The sequence below is a fragment of the Diabrotica virgifera genome, chromosome 1 (assembly GCF_917563875.1).
Source record: "Diabrotica virgifera virgifera chromosome 1, PGI_DIABVI_V3a".
In the NCBI taxonomy this organism is placed as follows: Eukaryota; Metazoa; Arthropoda; class Insecta; order Coleoptera; family Chrysomelidae; genus Diabrotica; species Diabrotica virgifera.
The window spans coordinates 156413506-156434761 of record NC_065443.1 but is presented as its reverse complement, the minus strand read 5'-3'; the positions used below and the strand labels follow the sequence as shown (position 1 = coordinate 156434761).

The 21256-nt window shown below is 34.4% G+C and overlaps 1 protein-coding gene across 1 annotated transcript; it reads left to right on the top strand.

Annotated features, from left to right (window-relative positions):
* The first annotated feature begins 11706 nt into the window (after positions 1-11706).
* Positions 11707-12576, top strand: LOC126878778 (glucose-induced degradation protein 8-B homolog). Its single transcript, XM_050641675.1, has one exon. The coding sequence runs from the start codon at positions 11779-11781 to the stop codon at positions 12244-12246; it is 468 nt and encodes a 155-aa protein (XP_050497632.1). The 5' UTR covers positions 11707-11778; the 3' UTR covers positions 12247-12576.
* The last annotated feature ends 8680 nt before the right edge of the window (positions 12577-21256 follow it).

The window sequence follows — 21256 nt, the reverse complement described above, 5'->3', positions numbered from 1 at the left end:
GTAACAACTGAAATTATTTAAAATTATATACATCTTTTGATACATATTATATTATACAGAATGGAGTTTTTTCCCCTTACTGTACACTAACGAAAAAAATTACCAACGCCATTTTTTATTTTGATTATGTACAAAGATCTGAATACGAAATATGATGAAATCCGATTTTCAGCACGAAAAGGTAAGTAAATATTTCTTTTATAAAACTAGATATTTTTATGTATGCACTCAAATTTATGAAACACTATCTGATTTTTAGTGTCCACTAATATTAAAGATTCATATCCTATACCAGATAACTGCATAAATATCCAGTGTGTTGATCCATACATTACATAAGTTGTTGATTTTTATATATAGTTAGCAAAGGAGAGCAATACACATCGAGCTGTTCATCACACAATAGAAATATACTCCGTATGCTATTGCGCATCAACTATTCTTTTTGTCCAAAATCTATCGAGGAAATCGTTACTAAAAAGACTTAACATATTCATTTCACCCATTCATTTCTGTATATGTACTTATCAATCATTATCAATACATATTTAATCAGACTTTAAAGACTTTTCATGTCAAATAATATTTGCCCCCTTATTTAACTTAGTGTTTTTTTCCTTTTTTCTATTTTATATCGAGTTTCTCTTTCACAATGTTAATTCACTTGTACAATGAACGGCTTATTTTGTCATGCAAAATTACAAACAAGCAGACTTGTGAAGTTTTTGCTTAGTAATATATTTCAACCCAAATATAACACCATTAAAAACAATACATGTGTCTATACTGTGTCTATACTTCTCCTGCAAGGTATATTATTAAAATTACATGTATAATTAGTTAAGCCTATCTACTATACATAAAGCACTACACCAAACTCAATACATAACACACTCAAAAATTAACAAACATTTTTTTGCTCTTTTGGTTTGTTTTTGTCTAACATACTAACTTGGTTAAATAACACAGTACACAATATATCTGGTAAGTAGTACCCAGTATGTGTTGCATATTGTTTGAAAATATTTCATTTCGTTAACTGAAATATTTATAATATAATATATAAAGAGAATTATTTTTTGGTAATCATAAAAATATTTCAGTTGACTTCGTAGTAATGGGGTAATGGCATGGGCTTTGAATATTTCCACTGGTATATTTGATCTGTGTTTAGGGATAACGAATCAAGATTTTTTTGTACCTGATTCAAAATATCTGAAGACTGGCCTGGCCCCAGGGGTGGCCTCAAGCAGGGGAGCCTGCCTGAAGAGTTACTGCTTCTTTTGTTTATTATTGACATATTTGCTTCTAGTACATTCGACAATATCAGTTCCTAACACAGATTTGCAAAAATAAAGGTTACTGGTAATACACAACTTGATTTTATATTCCTCTGGTATACGTATGGTCTCTTCATTCTTTAAATCAACTATCTGATTACTTAAAATATCTATATATTTCTGCATATGTTCTTAACAATACATATTAAAAACATATTATTCTTTGACAGAAAATGTTTTTGCATCCGGACGTCCATATCTAAACAGGTGAGGCCTACGTCCAGCAGTGGATCGAGAGAGGCTGATGATGAAGGTATCAAAGACATGCTGTGTTGTTTATCCTTGTTTAATTCATTGTGGTTTCTATGGACAAGCTGTTTAATTTTGCGATGCTAGTTTCGGTGGGTTAAAAAAAGACCTAACATTAAAAGTAATTCATTATACTATATTTAACAGAATATAACTTAATAAAATACTGTCATTGAAAAGGAAAAATATCAGAATTCATAGTAAACAAGGTATCAAGCCGCATTGATTGCTGGTATTCGAGGCTAATATGTAATATAATAAAAATAATAAACTTAAAGATAAAACCCATAACTAAATTAAAATTCATGATGACGTTTCAATTATTACTTAAATCATCGTCAGAATAATAAGTTTCTTGAGCGGATGCTTTAAAATAATTTTAAAGGAACAAACAATAATTAATGAAAACGTAAAAATGACATTGACAATCATTGGGTTAAGTCAATAATTTCAAACACGCCATGTCTTGTTGCGTGTTTAAGGGTGGCTTCAAAAGAAATATGGATAATGCCTCCTTTTAGAAAAACAGAAACTAATTAAACAAAAAATAAAGGTAGCTAAAGAAAAATGGATGGAGACTAAATGCAAGGAATTAGAAAAGTTGAATGAAAAACATGATACGTTTAATATGTTTAAAAAAGTTAGAGAAGTAGCTGGTCTTTATTATAAGAAAACTCCACATACGATAACCGATTCGTCGGGAAAAATGATAATAGACGAACACGAAATCCGAACTACCTGGTATAATTATATAAATGAACTGTATAATGATGATAGACCCGAAGAACTGGACACTTTAGATGAAGGTGAAGGACCAGAAATACTAAAATCAGAAATACAACATGCTATAAAATTGGCAAAAAACAAGAAAGCCGTTGGTCCCGACAACATACCTACAGAAATGTTAAAGCTCATAAATGAGGAAAACATTGGAATACTAGTCAAACTTTTCAATGATGCTTATTCGACTGGCGATATCCCTGAAGATTGGTTAAAGTCCGAATTCATAACCCTACCAAAAAAACAACGTCCGAAAAACTGTAGCGACTATAGAATGATAAGCCTTATGAGCCACACCTTGAAAATCTTTCTACGTATCATCCAAAGTAGAATCAGAGATAAATGTGAAGAAGACCAGGATGAAACACAATTTGGCTTCAGAAATGGACTGGGAACCCGGGACGCACTCTTTGCACTAAATGTGTTATTGCAGAAATGCCGAGATCAAAGGAAAGACGTCTTTGCTGTATTTATTGACTATGAGAAGGCCTTTGATCGAGTGCAACATCACAAATTAATTAAAATACTAAAGGATAAAGGAGTTGATAGTCAAGATGTACGAATCATAGAAAAGTTATACTGGCGTCAAACAGCGACAGCTTGCATAAATGGAAAATCAACAGAAATATGCAAAATACAAAGAGGCGTCAGACAGGGTTGTATACTGTCCCCACTGTTGTTCAATTTGTATTCAGATAGAATATTTAAGGAAGCGCTGCATAATTTGGAATGGGGTGTGAAGGTTAATGGAATTCTGATAAATACAATCAAATATGCAGACGATACAGTTATTTTAAGTGATGATATGAATGGATTACAACGCCTTTTAAATGCCATTGACAGAGTGGGAAGAGAGTTTGGCCTAAATATAAACTGTTCAAAAACAAAATACATGGTATTTAGCCGTTTGGCCCATCAAGATTCACGGTTATATGTTGATGGTCATATAATTCAAAGAGTACCCAGTTTTAAATATCTTGGTTGCCATATTACTGAACAACTAGATCCAGATAAAGAGATAAAATGTAGAATCGAGATAGCCCGCACGACATTTTTAAAAATGAGGTCATTCTTCTGTAATGATACCTTGCAACTTCAACTTCGAAAGCGCATGATTAAATTCTACATTTGGTCAGTCCTCTTGTATGGTGTCGAAGCATGGGCATTAAAAATATCCACCATTAACCATTTGGAGGCCTTTGAAATGTGGCTGCACAGACGTATTCTAAAAATACCATGGACGGCTATGCTGACAAATGTGGCAGTCCTTAAGAGAGCAAATGCTACCCGCGAGCTGCTTGATAACATCAAATATAGAAAGATGGCCTATTTTGGACACGTAGTAAGGGGAGACCGGTATAATATTCTTCAACTTATTATGATGGGTAAAATCGAAGGACGCAGAGGAATTGGTAGAAAGCAGGCCTCTTGGTTGAAGAATATCCGGGAGTGGACAGGAATAAAGAAAGCAGAACACCTATTTAGAATAGCTCGAGACAGGGACAGTTTCGCCATGTTAATCGCCAACGTCAAGGGGACTTGATAGGGCACGTTAAGAAGAAGCCTCCTTGATGCTGAGTTCCGTTGGAGAACTTGCATGACCAATGATTGAGAAGTCCTTACGACTAATAGGGTGGTCAGAATCAGTTATATGTTGGAATACCGCTGAATTTGGAATTGTTCGGATTTGGAATCGTCTTCCTAAGTGAGGAGTGACACCTAAGTGTTCGCAACATCTGACATTAAAGTGACGTCGAGTCTTCCCGACGTACGTAGCTGCACAGCTACTACGTTTGAATTGGTATATAATGTTAGATGCGAGATCACTAGGAATCATGTCTTTCACATGGAAACGAGATCCTATTATTTCCAAAGTCGTGAAAGCAAATCTTAATTCTATAGAGGGAAATGATTTTTTAATTGTTCTACGGATGTTGCGTCGGATTTGTAAGCTGTGGTAACCAGTATATGGAAGTTTGATATAGATCTTTTCTTTGATTTCTTCTACTTTGCTGTTTGGTTGGAATTAGTTATTGAAAAAACGTCTGATGTATCTTTCTAAGAAGTTCAACGAAAAACCATTTTTACTTAAGATCACCTTTATGTTTTCTAACTCTTCATGTAGGAATTGCCAGGTTGAACAGAATTCCTACATGAAGAGTTAGAAAACATAAAGGTGATCTTAAGTAAAAATGGTTTTTCGTTGAACTTCTTAGAAAGATACATCAGACGTTTTTTCAATAACTAATTCCAACCAAACAGCAAAGTAGAAGAAATCAAAGAAAAGATCTATATCAAACTTCCATATACTGTTTACCACAGCTTACAAATCCGACGCAACATCCGTAGAACAATTAAAAAAGCATTTCCCTCTATAGAATTAAGATTTGCTTTCACGACTTTGGAAAGAATAGGATCTCGTTTCCATGTGAAAGACATGATTCCTAGTGATCTCGCATCTAACATTATATACCAATTCAAATGTAGTAGCTGTGCAGCTACGTACGTCGGGAATACTCGACGTCACTTTAATGTCAGATGTTGCGAACACTTAGGTGTCACTCCTCACTTAGGAAGACGATCAAGAACAATTCCAAATTCAGCGGTATTCCAACATATGACTGATTCTGACCACCCTATTAGTCGTAAGGACTTCTCAATCATTGGTCATGCAAGTTCTCCAACGGAACTCAGCATCAAGGAGGCATTATCCATATTTCTTTTGAAGCTACCCTTAAACACGCAACAAGACATGGCGTGTTTGAAATTATTGACTTAACCCAATGATTGTCAATGTCATTTTTACGTTTTCATTAATTATTGTTTGTTCCTTTAAAATTATTTTAAAGCATCCGCTCAAGAAACTTATTATTCTGACGATGATTAAAGTAATAATTGAAACGTCACCATGAATTTTAATTTAGTTATGGGTTTTATCTTTAAGTTTATTATTTTTATCAAGTTTAATGGTGTGTCCTTATCTACATACATGTAATATAATACATAAAAATTGCGACAAGCTCGATACAACTATACGCTAACAGCAACCAAATAAAATCCAAAGAGGAATCCGACAAGGTGATACGTTGTCACCTAAACTTTTCATATCGGCTCTAGAAAAAGCGATCAAAACCCTCGAAGATGCTACACCACCTAAGCTACGCAGACGATATAGTCCTGATTGCAGACGATTTGGGACAAATAAGGAAAATGTTGGAAGAACTTAGTACAGCCTGTCATAAAATAGGCTTAAACAAACGAAATATCCAGAAGAATAATACAAGGATGGGCAGCATAAAAAGTTTTCGACCAATGCGTGGTACCGGTGATGATCTATGGTGCAGAAACATTATCGCCCACAAAGAAAAATGCACAAACATTAAGAAGAATGGAGCGATCAATGATGGGGCCACTCTATGAGACAGGATTAGAAACGAAGATCTACGAGCTAAGACCAAAGTCATAGACGCCATTGAAAGAAGCTGTAACTTGAAATGGAAATGGGCTGGACACGTTGCCAGAATGAAGGACGGAAGATGAACTCGCAAACTAGTTGAATGGAGACCAAGAGCCCATAAACGTAGCAGAGCAAGACCACGAACGCGATGGCAAGACGACTTACGAAAGCCAACAAAAAACTAGATACAGAAAGCACAAGATAGAACAGTTTGGAGACAAACAGGGGAGGCCTACGTCCAGCAGTGTATCGAGAGGGGCTGATAATGAAGGTATCAAAGGCATGCTGTATTGTGTATCCTTGTTTAACTTATTGTGGTTTCGTGATTGTTATAATTCGTGAATAATTTTATGCATGTGCAAAGATACAATGGAAGAATATTTCTATTGTTGTTCTAGTCAGATGGGTTTTGATCATTTTTTCACATTCTTTCCACCAATCCCATTCCAGGGGAAGAAGAGCAAAACGAAAAATGGTGTATTCCACTATTCCATTATATCTTCTGACCTCTTGTATCGTAGCCCAGCCCGTCACCTTCTAGGATCAATGTTTCCATTGTGAGATTGTTTTTTTGTTTCTGGAACTGCTACTCGTCACCTATAAGGATGTTCTGATAAATAATTTTTTGTCATTTTGAGTTCTAAGTGTTCCATAGCAACTCATAAACGAATCTTAGGAGTTGCTCAGAGGTGCTGCTCATTTTTAGAGGTCAAGTTCTCGGTTAGAGTTCTCGAAACATAAGCTGTCGGAATTTTAAAGTCGCTCTCTAGTTCGCATATAGTCAAACGACAGTATTCTTCAATCGCATGTCTCACAGAACATGAGTTACTGTCGACAGACGTGCAGCCCTTGATAAACCGATTGGACCATTCTTTCATCTGTGTTTTACTCATACGTTCATCTTCACAGAACTTTCATATTATTTGACTAGTTACCACACAGCTTTTTTCACAGCACGTTTAAAGCAAAAAATTAATGCAAAATTTGTTGTTTTCACCTCTCCGTCATTTTCAGCTACAAACACAATGTAAAAAGAATGTGTGTGTGTACTTTGTACGCACGTAAGAAATTATACTTCTATTATAATATAATCTAACTTCATATTATGATTTCAACGAAATCAATATACCTATCTACTTTGAACAGTTTTTTTGTATCGTATTTAAATATTAAACTAATTTTAGAAAGAACAAAAACAATACTAAAAATTAAAAAAAAAATGGATATGACTTTGGCAGGATTCGAACAGGGGACCTCTCGTTCCCTAGGCGAATGCTCTACCGATCAGCTACGCTACCGCCGCTTTTGTATTCAGTCGATCATTTCTCGGACATAATTACAATCACGGTGACAGATACATTCATTGAAAATAAACATTTTCAATAATACTTATTAGGAGGAAGACAAATCCACAGACATAAAAATTATAATAAATATATTTACTAAAAACACTAATAATATATTCTTTTCACGCACACCTTATTTGCGCTACATAACTTAAAAGATGTAGCGACTAATACCATACTGTCGGTGCGCGCATGCGCCAGGGAATGTAAAAATTCACCCTCGTGCCTAAAGAAGTATAACTTCAAAAAATCATGATATTACGAACTAGAAAATCCATTATATGGTGCGGTATACGGCAAGTTCGTGAAGTTGACAAAATTGTGAATGAAGATACTTTTGGACAGACATAATTTCGTTTGTCAATGACCTCGTTAGTAGATGATAAAATTCAGGGGTTTCTATAATTGGATTAAGTCGACAGACAAGGATATCCAAAGGATTCAATACATTATCCTGTACTAAACTTCACTTAATTGTAAAGTAGGTATATAAAAAAATATAAAACATTCTGTTACATTTTATTTGAAATTAAGATTCTTTCAAAACAAAACTGTGTCAGTTTTCTACGTACACCATTCTCACAAAATTATTTTGTAAAAACAATGTTACTTTAAAGTCAGTTAGTGATGGTCAATTAAAAGTTTTATGTATATTTAAAACTAAAACATGTGGAAATATTCAAAGCGTACATTTACATTCTCTTTCATTTGGTGATGTGTGTATCACTTGCTCAGCTCAGGACACTTGCAGTTGCAATGTTAACTATAATGGTAGCCTTATTTAGAATTAGAACACATGTGCACACCTGCACTTTATTGTATGTTATCCTCATGTTGTACACTTTGGAGTAAAATCGTTATTCATAAAATTTATTATGTTTTATATACATATATCATTTAACCTGTATCAGCTATATATATCATCAAAAAAATAATAAATCGAATAAATAAAAGATTTAGTATATTTACATGCATATACACAGTGGAGTTCCAAAAAATAACAGGGCTGCAAAAGATGTATTAATGTTGATACATAAAAATATCAGAAAGGTCTTACTAGCTTCTTCTTTAAGTACCGTGCCCAAATTTTTAGGCGTGGGTAGCTTCCATAACAATTTGCCGATATCGTTCTCGATCTTGTGCGGCATGTAACAATTGATCTGCTGATAAGCCAGTCCATTGACGAAGGTTTCGGAGCCATGAATATTTCTTTCGACTAATTCCTCTTTTTCCGTCGATCTTTCCATTGAGTATTAACTGCAGCATCCTGTATCTGCTACCTCTCATTATATGCCCCAGATATTCAAGTTTTCTCTTTTTTATCATCTTCATTAAGTCACCTTCGCCTTGACCTACTCTGTTTAAGACTTCTCTGTTTGAAATGCGTTGAACCCAAGATATTCTGAGCATTCTACGATACGACCACATCTCAAAGGCTTCTAATTTGTTCATCATGTTAACCTTCATGATCCAGGTTTCACATCCATATAGTAATACAGGATACACATAACATTTTAGGAACTTGATTCTTAGTTGTAAATTCAGCTGAGAGTTGCTCAGAATAGATCTAAGTTTCATAAATGCTCCTCTTGCAATTTCTATACGAGTTTTAATTTCTTCATCCGGATTTAGTGTCTCGTTTATCCAACATCCTAGGTATTTAAAATGGTTAACTTTTCTTATTGATTCATCACTGAGAATTAGTTGCATAGGGCCGACGTCTTGTTTACTAACCACAAGTAACTTTGTCTTTGTTGCATTTATGTTAAGTCCGTTATTGGAGCATTCTCTAGTGACTCGATCAATAAGGAATTGAAGATCTTCGATATTTTCAGCCATGATCGCGGTGTCGTCTGCATCTCTGATGTTGTTAATAGTTTCTCCCCCGATTCGAACTCCACATTGTCCTTCCAAGGCTTCATTAAAAATTATTTCTGAGTATACGTTAAACAAAGTTGGGGATAACACACAACCCTGTCTGACACCTCTTTGAATGCAAATTTTGTCTGTTTCTTTGCCGTCTACCAGAATAGAAGCTTCTTGATTCCAATATAGATGTTGTAAAAGTCTCAGATCTTTATCATCTATTCCAATCATTTCTAGATATTCAAACAACCTATCATGTTGAACTCTATCAAACGCCTTCTCAAAATCTATAAAACGCCTTCAAATCTTACTAGCTGGGAAACAATAAATAATAAATCAGAGCCTAGCCTCAGTAAATATATTACGATAAAAGGACATAAGCTAAATTATAGGAATATATGGTGTAAACGATGATGCAAATCTAGCAGAAAAAGATCAATTTCATGAACGAAACCCTTATAAAAGTGGGAAACCAGAATGAAATACTCCTGGGGGACTTGACCTCAAAAGTAGGAAAAAGGGAGAAAGATCCTGTAATCGGAAGATATATGGTAAAGAGGCTGAATACGATCGTGGTAGACAACTAATTATTGAATTATGCTAACAATATGCTACATAAATACGCTTGGCACCAAGACACTAGAAATATAAAATCTATTGTCAACTAATATGTCATTACAAAACAAATATATAATAAAAATCCAGGACACTATAGGGCTTACAGAGGTAAGGAGTGTGGATTCCATTTAACCGACATGTTGAAAACATCAGTACTCCAAAAGAAAATGATATAAATCTGAAAAGATATAAAGTCAGAAGCCTACAAGAATATAGCAGTAAAATCTTATACCAAAACAGATTAACCGAAAAACTACTGGAGGAATAGCTAACTGCTAAAACCAACCAATTATACGAACATTATAACTGAATTATTCACAACGCAGCCCAAGAAGCTCTAGTTGAAGAAAACGTAACAGTCCACAGACCAGCGGGAGAAATCATTTGGAATACACAGTTTGAAGAGCCAAGAAATAAGAAACAGGAAGCATACGAAAGATGTCTGAACATTAAGAACCCTGAAGATAAACTGATATACAAAGAACAGCAAAGAATATTTAAAGAAATAACAAAGAACAACAAAAATGAAACATGGGATGCAAAATGTAAAGAAGTTGACTGTTACATCGGAGGAGCGTGATCATCAGCGGCATGGAAATTAATAAAAACCTTGAAAACCGACACATCAAACAAAAGTCGAATACAGTACATCCAGATAAATGCATGGAAAGAGCATTGCATGGGAACTAAATGAAGACAGAGATGTCTATAATACTGATTCACGCCGACGTATACGTGTACAGGGCGAATATGTATACGTGGAAGAAGAACAAATACAACAAGCACTTAAATCCATGAAGAGCAACAAAGCATCGGGGCCGGAGAACATACCAATAGAACTTCTAAAAAACGGAACACCAAAACTAATAAGTTATCTTAAAGTGCTAGTCACACTAGAAATCCCGAAGAGTTGGAGAGAAGCATGGATTACTCCAATTCACAAAAAAGGTCCAAAATATATTTGCGGAAACTACGTGTATCTCGGTCACTAGTACCTTTAGCAGGCTGTTTTGGTAAAATATTAAAAAAATATATAGAAAGAATACGAACCTCATGAAATTGAACACCAAGCAGGTTGTACAGCTGAAAAATCTTGCGTAGACCACATATTTACCTTAAGACAACTTAATGAAACTTTATTTGTGGATCTCACAAAAGCGTATGATACGATTCCTATGAGAAAGCTGTGGCAGTCTCTCGATCGATCTTTGTTAAATAGCACGGTCATCGCGGCAGTCAAACAATTATATAATAAAGCAACATCAAAAATCAAACTAAACAACACCTTATCAGAAGAATTTCCAGTAACAAAAGGTTTACGACAAGGATGCTGCCTCTTTCCAATACTAAAATGCTATTCAAGATCTATTTAAATGAAGCACTAAAACACTGGAAACATGTTGTTCAGGGATGGGGATCCAACTTGACGACAATACAACATTGTATACTCAACATTTTGCGGACGACCAAGTCGTAGTGACAGCAGACAAGGAAGATTTAGAATTCATGACGAGACGGTTATTTCAAACATATGAAGAGTGGGGTCTTTCTGTAAATAGAAACAAAACACAATGCACAAAACACTTATGCATCGGGAATAAAGTAGAAGATCTAATGGTTAACGAATATGAAACAATCAAGAACTGTGAGGAATAATATATTTGGGAACAACAATCAACAAGAGTGGGCGCACCGACAAAGAGATAGAGCAAAGGATCGTAAAAGGAAAAAAGGTGATTGGATGCATAAGCCCGATGCTATGGTCAAAAGAACTATCAAATCAAAGAAAACATCTCATCTTTAACTCCATCTTTAAAAGTATAGTGCTCTATGGATGCGAAACATGAAAATTTACTAATTCCCTGGAACAACGCCTACTTGCATTGAAAATGGACTTCTGAAGAAGATCAGCTAGAAAACCAAGGCTTGATTACCCTGTAATTTCTCCTGTAATTGCAGGTAAGTACCTACATGTACTGAATGTACACTGAACTTAGTACACTAAACCTAGTGTACCTACACTTTTTACTTTTTTAAATGCTTTACGCTTTTATAGTCGGGGGTTATTCCTTCTGTAGAACTTCATTCTCTGGATGACAGGATTAGGATTCGAGACGCCATTATGACTGGGAAGATTCAGGAAGCTACAGCATTGATAAATCAACTGCATCCAGAGTTATTGGACAATGATAGATATCTTTATTTTCATTTACAACAACTACATCTTATAGAATTAATTAGAAATAATAGAATAGAAGAGGCCCTGGCCTTTGCCCAAAGTCATCTCAGTGAAGCCGGCGAAGAAGATCCATCTGTACTCTCAGAATTAGAAAGAACAGTAGCTCTTTTAGCATTTGAAGAACCTCTTTCATCTCCATTTGGGGATTTGTTAGCTCCCTCACACAGACAGAAGGTTGCCAGTGAAGTAAATGCAGCTATTTTAAAAATGGAACATCAGGAGAACACCGCACCACAGGTTTCTACACTTCTGAAACTCATTTTGTGGGGACAGGACAAGTTAACGAAGAGGAACGTCAAGTATCCAAAAATGGTAGATCTAGCTTCAGCAAAGATTGATGATCATAAATAAATGAAATTTTTAATATATATTTTATGGATGGTGTGACAATGAATGTTTTAAATTTTGTACATATTTAGATTTTTTTTGTTCTTAGTCATTCAACAGTAAGTTAATTCAATTTTGATTTTTTTCCTGTTCATAAATAAGTGTCTTGATTGATATATTTTAAATCCATCTACATATTTATTTATATTACTTATGAGAAACTTTTAGATGAAGTTTGAGTAATTTTCGTCGTTTTTTTTTCATTTGATGCATTATGTAGGTATAGGTATCAGCCTGTTCAATTTAGTGTTATGATTTCTACGATACACTGCGGATGAGTTAAATCCTTTATAACCCTTCGAGTTTAAGAAGCAAGATACGAAGTTATTACATGCTCCTAGTTGAGGAGCTAGAGTAAAGGTGTCTCAGGGGGTACACGACAAATAATTAGACCGAAATCATTAGACCGAAAGCAGTAGACCGAAAAGCACTTTACCGAAAGCTCACTAGACCGAACAGCATTAGACCGAAATGGTAATGGTAGGGGAGCCCAAGCGGGGATTTTTGCAGTTACTCGAGCGCGTCAGATTAGCATATGGGGAGAAATCTGGTACCCTGCAGATGTACCTCTACCATATATTGGCTCTTAACACAGGGGAGTTCGTTAAGGGGGGCCCGAAAAAAAAATCTATCCTTAAAAAAACCCGAAATTGTCAGATTAAGATAAGGTAAGTTAAGTACTTACATGCAAAATAGTGTATATTTAAAAAATCTGACGATTTGAGCCGGGCGTAAGGAAATGGGCGAGTCCCAAAATTTCACAAGAAAAAAGCGAATATTTCGCGAAATGAATGACAGATCGAAAAACTAAAAAATACGTGCTCAATATTTTTTAAAAATCTATCGAATGATACCAAAAACGACTTTCCACGGAGAGGGGTGGGGGGTAAATTTAATATTTTAAATACGAATCCCGCGATATTTCGCGAAATGAACATCAGATCGAAAAACTGTAAAATATACTTATTCAATATTTTTGAAAAATCTCTCGAATGACACCAAACATGACCCCCTCATGGAGGTGGGGTGGGGGGTTACTTTAAAATCTTAAATAGGAGCCCCCATTTTTTATTGCAGATTTGGATTTCTTACGTAAAAATAAGTAACTTTTATTCGAAACATTTTTTCGAATTATGGATAGTTGGCGTTATACCCGGAAAAAACGATTGTTGGAAATGGAAAATTAAATTAAAAAATGGCAAGCGCCCACTTAAATGGAAAAATTTACTTAACTTTTTTTGGTTTTAGGACCTACTCTTCACAACCCAATAGGTCTCCATAACGCTCGAGTGACTGCACATTTAGCATACTTTGCTCCCCTACCATAAATAAATTTAAAAAGTTTGCAGTAAATTATGCTAAGATTTTGTATATCTGTCTTTTTGTTTATTGTATTTTTTTGTATTGTTTTATATATAGACTGTGTAAATTACAGTCTGATATAAAATAATTTTCATCCGTTAAACAAATTAGTGAAGGTAAAAATAAATAATTAAGGGTAGAGTGACGTTAACACCATTTTAACTATTTATAATAAACATCCAAATAACATTTAGTTGTAATTACATTAGTCTTTCTCTTTTACTGCGACAAGTAAAAAGAACTGCTTTTCGGTCTTCTGCTGTTCCGTCTAGTGAGGTTTCGGTAAAGTGCTTTTCGGTCTAATGAGTTCGGTATACTGCTTTCGGTCTAATGATTTCGGTCTCTTTACAGTAAACCGTCTCAGGGTAGTTAAGTACAAAATTTAAATGTAAAAAATCGACAAGCGCAGAAGATACGATCCAGCAAAAGACGTATGCTAATAGCATGGGGTTTTAATTTAGTTAGAAAAATATTAGAAATTATGTATTCAAATATTATAAAGATAAAAGAAACTATTATAAAAAATACAATTTTCTACACGCTGAGGGCGCAGAAGATTGAAAAAGTAAATAGAATACAAGTGTTAAAACTGAGCATTAAATATATGGCAAATAACACACTTTTTAATGATAGTTTTTATTCTCCTTATGCCATAGGGCATACAATGTGAAAAATGGGCCAAATCCCATCTTAATTTTTAGGATAATACCCGCCAATATATATTATGTCAATCATCCAAGGGTGTGGGTTTTATGCCCCTCCCCATTTGGAGTCTGTTTTTCGTTCTCGTCCCCAAAACTCCCAAAAATTTAAGTCCGAACTCTGCGGCTTCTGATAGTATTGATAATTACCTTTCCCATACATGTCTAATTTTGAAAATCGGTTATACCGTTCACAAGTTATCGAGCTCAGAAATTTGACTCAATTTCTATTTAAAAAGTGGAAAATGTTTTTATGTATGTATGTGTGTGGAATAGTTCACCGATCTAAATTTTGTTTTTTCGTTTTCAAGAGCGGGTCGGGACTGATTCAGAACCGGTCTAGTTTGAGACTTTTGACCACCGATAAGCTAGCTATAGGACCGGGTAGGTACAACAGGTACATTATAATGACTTATAATTTTCACATAAAAATTGCGCCAATAACCGAGCGGTGTATATCTCGTATCTGAGAAAATTCGAATTTTTAAGTTATATGCCTCATAAGTGTGATCAAATCTATTTTTAATATGGGAAAAACGGTTTTTTAGGCTCACCAAATCCTATAATGCTTTAAGGTACCATATTTGACCTTGGGTGCATCAGACACTACTTGTAAATACGTTCAGTGATCAAAATCGGTTAAACCGTTTAGAAGTTATCGAGCCTCAAAATATAAGCCAATTAACCAATTAGCCGAAAAGGTGTAGTGGTTACGACGCTAAACTTGATCGGGTAATCTGAGTTCATTTGCCAGCCATCCTAATATCTTCTTTAAGTTTATTCTGAATAGAAAAAAATGTAATGTACATTCGTTAGGCACAGATTGAAAAAAATATTGGGGTGGCTGGTATCTGAAGTCGGATTGCCCTGTCACAAGTTTAGTGTCATAATCACTAGATCAGTTGGGCGATAATAGGACAAAGGCGACCATTTATAACGCTTCATGTGTAATCGAGAAACATTACATTCAAGTTCATACATTTAATTTATAAAAAACTTTGAAAATCTCCTGATACAGGAATAAAAACTGCTGAACGCCGTAAAAACGAGTGGCGTACACAATATCGATATAATAATATGTAGGTACACAAATCAATATCAATACACAAACCTCGAATTTCCAGAGCACCTACAGGTATTACTAGTCTGAATTACGGTCTTAGTCAAATCCCGAAATAAATTCCATTTTCGGCCTTTGACTGAACTTTCGGCCAAACTTTCTTCTTAGGGTGCCTGTCCGTTCCGAACGTTGGCGATCATTCTGGCTATGATGATTTTGTTGGTTGCTATACGGAATAGTTGTGTTGAGGTCTTTCCATGCTCAGGTTAGCAAGCCAGGATATTTTTCTTTGTCCTGGGGCCTTTTTTCCTTAAATTTTACCTTGCAAAATGCATTGGAGTGAAGTTCCTAACTTTTCAGTCAAACGTCGAAATAAAAATTTCGACAAATCGACAAAGATTTCTTCTATTGTCAATTATTTGAAGGGTTTTGTCTGTTATCCAGTGTTTCTGATTCACAGGATTATTTAGCTTTGGGCGAAATTGGTGTTGTTACACAGTGTTTAATAGTTTCGTACTAATTTGTTAGTTAGTTAATTTGTTAGATGACCTGCCCCATAAAAGCAGAAAAATTTTATGCGGGGACTTCAACATTAATTATGCTGCTGATTGTGCTACACAAATATCCCTGCTGCTGATTGTGCTACACAAATATTCCTAGTCAACATATTTGAATCGTATGGTCTAACAATGCACATTGATTCTCCTACAAGGATTACAAACATCTACCATAATTGATTATATTGTCTCAGATTTCTCACCCCGTGATGTCTGCGCTACAACTGTTAACGCGGGACTTTCTGATCATGAAGCGGTTTATACGAAGTTTAACATCTTCAGCAAGCCCTCCTCGAAAACTCGACGTTTAGGTAGGATTTTTTCCGCTCGGAATTTTCGTAAATTCCAAAATTTATGCTTAACCTCTGAGTGGCACTTTCCTTCTATGGACGTTGGTTATAATTTCAGTGATTTTTTTAATAAGCTTGTCTGTATCTTCAATAAAACACCCGTGTTGAGCTGCCCCCCCCCCCACTTACAAAAATCAAAAAACAAATAGCCCTGATTTATGAGCTATTTATGAGCTCTCATATTCCGCAAACTAAAAATTTTGAGCTCGTTCCACTGAGCAGGAATTTGATACTTTAGTGGGGGGGGGGGGCTGAGTCAGCCCCGCCCACTACTTAAAAATCGGAATAATGAATCGGGTTTTGCGGCAGAATTACGAGCTATTTATGAGCTCTTGAAATTATATAGTTTCGATTTTTGAGCTCATCCCCTTCACCCCCAAACAACCCTTTAATTGATTTAACTTACGAGAAAAATGCTGAGAAAACTTAAAATATATCGTATTGCGGATATAATTCCTATAGCGTATATACTCTAAGAATAAACTATTAAATCACGTGTATTTCGATTATTGAGCTACAACCCCTTCGCAAGAAAACCACCCTATCTTCCCGGCTTAAGAGAAAGTTGTACTTGAAATGCATTAAATTAATTATTTGGCGACTACATATCATTTAATAATTTATAAGGTTCCAAATTACGCGCATTTAAATCAGTAAATTGCAATTTATTTTGTATAGTGCAGTCACTGAAAGTAAAAATCAACGATTACCTTCAATTTCGGTGAATCTTCATCGATTTTTACGAAAATTGGTCAGTGGTTAGAGGATACCTCAAGAAACAAAGGTGACATGGTACCACCTTGCGCCTTTACCCTGAGGGTGGATACCGCCCCTTCTCGGGGGTGAAAATTATTGTATAAAAAATAACTGCACAAATCTATAAAAGAACAAATTATAAGCAAAATTTATTATATAAAGTTATTAAAATAAGTCAATACTTTTTAAGTTATTAAAGATCAAAAATTTTAATTATTCGTGAAAAAAATGCATGCTTTGAAGCGGTTTTCCGTAAATCACTGAAAAACTGTAAGTTTTTACAAAAAAGTTAATAGTAGTTTTATTCGTATAGCTTATATTCTAAGAATAAACTCTTAAATCACGCGCTTTTCGATTATTGAGCTACAACCCCTTCGCAAGAAAACCATCCCATATTCCCGGCTTAAGAGAGAGTTGTACTTAAAATAATTTAAATTAATTATTTGGCGACTATATATCGTTTAATAATTTATGAGCTCGCTAAATATACGCATCTCAATTATTGAATTGCCATTTTCTTTCTATAGTGCAATCACTGAAGGTAAAAATCAACTATGACCTTCGATTTCGGTAAATCTCCATTTTCACGAAAATTGGTGAGCGGATTTTGATGCTATTAACTTTTTCTAGAGCTCATTTTTGATAGGTATTTCTAAGTACTTTGACAAGTATTTAGTACCTAAGTGTTATAAAATGCATCTCTTTCCCGTTATTTAAGCTTGAATCCTTAGATTTGAAGAGTCACATAAAAAAATATACATTTAATTACCAATAACTAACTTTAAATTAACATTAAAGGGTTTTCAAGTAAGCAATTATTATATTTTTTATTAGCTTCAATTTTAGTGATAAACACTTTTTTGTAAAAACTTACAGTTTTTGAGTTATTTATGAAAAATCGCTTTAAAGCATGCATTTTCTTTCACAAAAATTAAAATATTTGATCTTTAATAACTCAAAAAGTATTGATTTATTTTAATCACATTATATAACAAATTTTGCTTACAATTTGTCCCTCTCTCGATTTGTGGGGTTATTTTTAATAAAGTAATTTTCACCCCCGAGAAGGGGTGACATATACCCCAGGTTAAAACCTCAAATTGTTATTGTTAATTCGTGAAAATTAATGGAGATTTACCGAAATCGAAGGTCGTAGTTGATTTTTACCTTCAGTGACTGCACTATAGAAAGAAAATGGCAATTCAATAATTGAGATGCGTATATTTTGCAAGCTCATAAATTATTAAACGATATGTATTCGCCAAATAATTAATTTAAATTATTTTAAGTAAAACTCTCTCTTAAGCCGGGAATATGGGGTGGTTTTCTTGCGAAGGGGTTGTAGCTCTATAATCGAAAGGCGCGTGATTTAAGAGTTTATTCATAACATGCATTTTTTTCACGAATAATTAAAATCTTTAATCTTTAATAACTTAAAAAGTATTGACTTATTTTATTAACTTTATATAATAAATTTTACTTTTAATTTGTTCTTTTATTGATTTGTGGAGTTATTTTTTATAAAATAATTTTCACCCTCGAGAAGGGGCGGTATGCACCCTCAGGGTAAAGGCGCAAAGTAGTATTATGTCACCTTTGTTTCTTGACGTATCCTCTAACCACTGACCAATTTTCGTAAAAATCGATAAAGGTTCACCGAAATTGAAGGTAATCGTTGATTTTTACTTTCAGTGACTGCACTATACAAAATAAATTGCAATTTACTGATCTAAATGCGCGTAATTTGGAAGCTTATAAATTATTCAATGATATGTTGTCGCCAAATAATTAGTTTAATGCATTTTAAGTACAACTTTCTCTTAAGCCGGGAAGATAGGGTGGTTTTCTTGCGAAGGGGTTGTAGCTCAATAATCGAAATGCACGTGATTTAATAGTTTATTCTTAGAGTATATAAGCTATAGGAATTATATCCGCAATACGATATATTTTAAGTTATCTCAGCATTTTTCTCTTAAGTTAAATCAATTAAAGGGTTGTTTGGGGGTGAAGGGGATGAGCTCAAAAATCGAAACTATATAATTTCAAGAGCTCATAAATAGCTCGTAATTCTGCCGCAAAAACCGCTTCAATATTCCTATTTTTAAGTAGTGGGGGGGGGCTGACTCAGCCCCCCCTACTAAAGTATCAAATTCCTGCTCAGTGGAACGAGCTCAAAATTTTTAGTTTGCGGAATATGAGAGCTCATAAATCAGGGCTATTTGGTTTTTGATTTTTGCAAGTGGGGGGGGGGGGGGCAGCTTAACACGGGTCAATAAAACATTTTCTTTAATCACAATTAAGCCAAAACATCGCAAATCCTGGACTGCCAAAGGTGTCAAGGTGTCCGCATGTCAACCAAAAATATGCGTTCACTCCTGTACATCAAGAAATTTACTACCAACGTCTCTGTTACTAAATATATCACCAAATACAGGGCAATCTATTTAAAACTTATAAAATCAGCTAAAAATTTGTACTATCAAAATCGTTTGAGAATCTCTAAAAGTGTTGCAAAAGAAACTTGGTCCATAATAAACGATCTTCGAAATAAAACTCACACAGCTCAAACATTTTTCCTTCCAGACCCTAAAGATCTAAATGAATACTTTGTTAATGTGAGTAAAAATATAAGCTCAACTATTGCGTCACAACAAGATGCCATTTCCTATCTCCCTAATTCAAGAAAGGTCTCGAATTCATTATTTATAAGACCAGTTGATAAATCTAAACTGATCCAAACAATCCACAAAAAGTTTCTCAAATCTCCCAGAGAATGTGTTGGGAGTCCTCATCTCTCTAATTACTGATTCCTTTGAGAAAGAAAATTTCCAGAGTGGAAATTCATAATTCATAATTCATCATTATTCCTCTTCATAAGGGTGGTGAAAAAACTAATGCCTGCAATTATAGACCTATTGCATTACTACCGGTACTCTCCAAAATTATTGAGAGACTCATAAAAGATAAAAGCCCGACTTATGTCCTTTCTCGTTGATAACAACATTTTATCACTAAATCAGTTCGGCTTTTTAAATAATAAATGTACCACCGATGCCATGTTTTCTGTACTAGGTTTACCTAGTACATGAGGTTTATCAAGCATTAAACAGAAATCTGCGCACTGCCATTGCTTTTTGTGATTATGCCAAAGCTTCTGATTGTGTAAATCACGACATTTTGATAAAAAAACTAGATTTCTATGGAATCCGAGGTATTTCTTTGAACTGGTTTCAATCGTACTTGGATAATAGGAAACAACTGGTTAGAGTAAATGATACAGACTCTAGTCTCAAAAATGTTGTATGTGGGGTACCACAAGGTTCAGTATTGGGTCCTCTGCTTTTCCTTATCTTTATTCATGACATCACTAGTTTAAAAATCGATGGAAAAGTTTTTCTTTTTGCTGATGATACCAGTATCACTTGGAGCAACTCAAATATCGCAACTCTTCATGCTACTATAACTTCTGATCTACTCACAATAAAATCCTGGTCCGATTCTAATTTACTCTCTTTTAACGTAGATAAAACAGTAGCATTATCCTATAAAGGAGCTCTTTAACCCTACCTCTTCATAACAGCCAGATTAGTATCGTTGATTCTGTAAAATTTCTTGGTATTTTTTTTTAGATAGCAACCTTAAATGGTCCCTTCATATCGATGTGTTAAGCAAGAAACTATCCTCTGCTTACTTTGCAATAAGATCTGTATCGAAAGAAATTAATTTAGCCTCTTCCAAAATTATTTATTTATATTTTTTCCAAATTCCAAATTTATATATTCCAAAATTATATTTTTCTTTGTTCGAGTTCCGTCTTCGATATGGACTTCCTTTTTGGGGTTCTGGTACAGCTGCCTAATCCGATGATATTTTTAAATTACAAAAAAGCAATAAAATATCTGTTTGGTCTCAGAAGAACAACACATTGCAGAAGCTACTTCAAAGATCACAGGCTTCTAACACTACCTTCTTTATATATTTTAGAAACGGTTTGCTTAATTTGTAAACACCTACAATTAAACACACAGTTTTTATAAATATAATATGACGATTGAAAGTCGTCACTTTTATCATTTTTAAAACATTAATTGTCATTAATGTCACTGAATTTATTTTTTCGTAGCAACGAAGGGCATCTGACGTAATATGCTTAACGACGGGATATGATCAAAAATTATCACCTTAATT

Excerpts from the sequence above, each read along its gene's own strand:
- LOC126878778 (XM_050641675.1), top strand. The coding sequence starts at position 11,779 with ATGACTGGGAAGATTCAGGAAGCTACAGCATTGATAAATCAACTGCAT.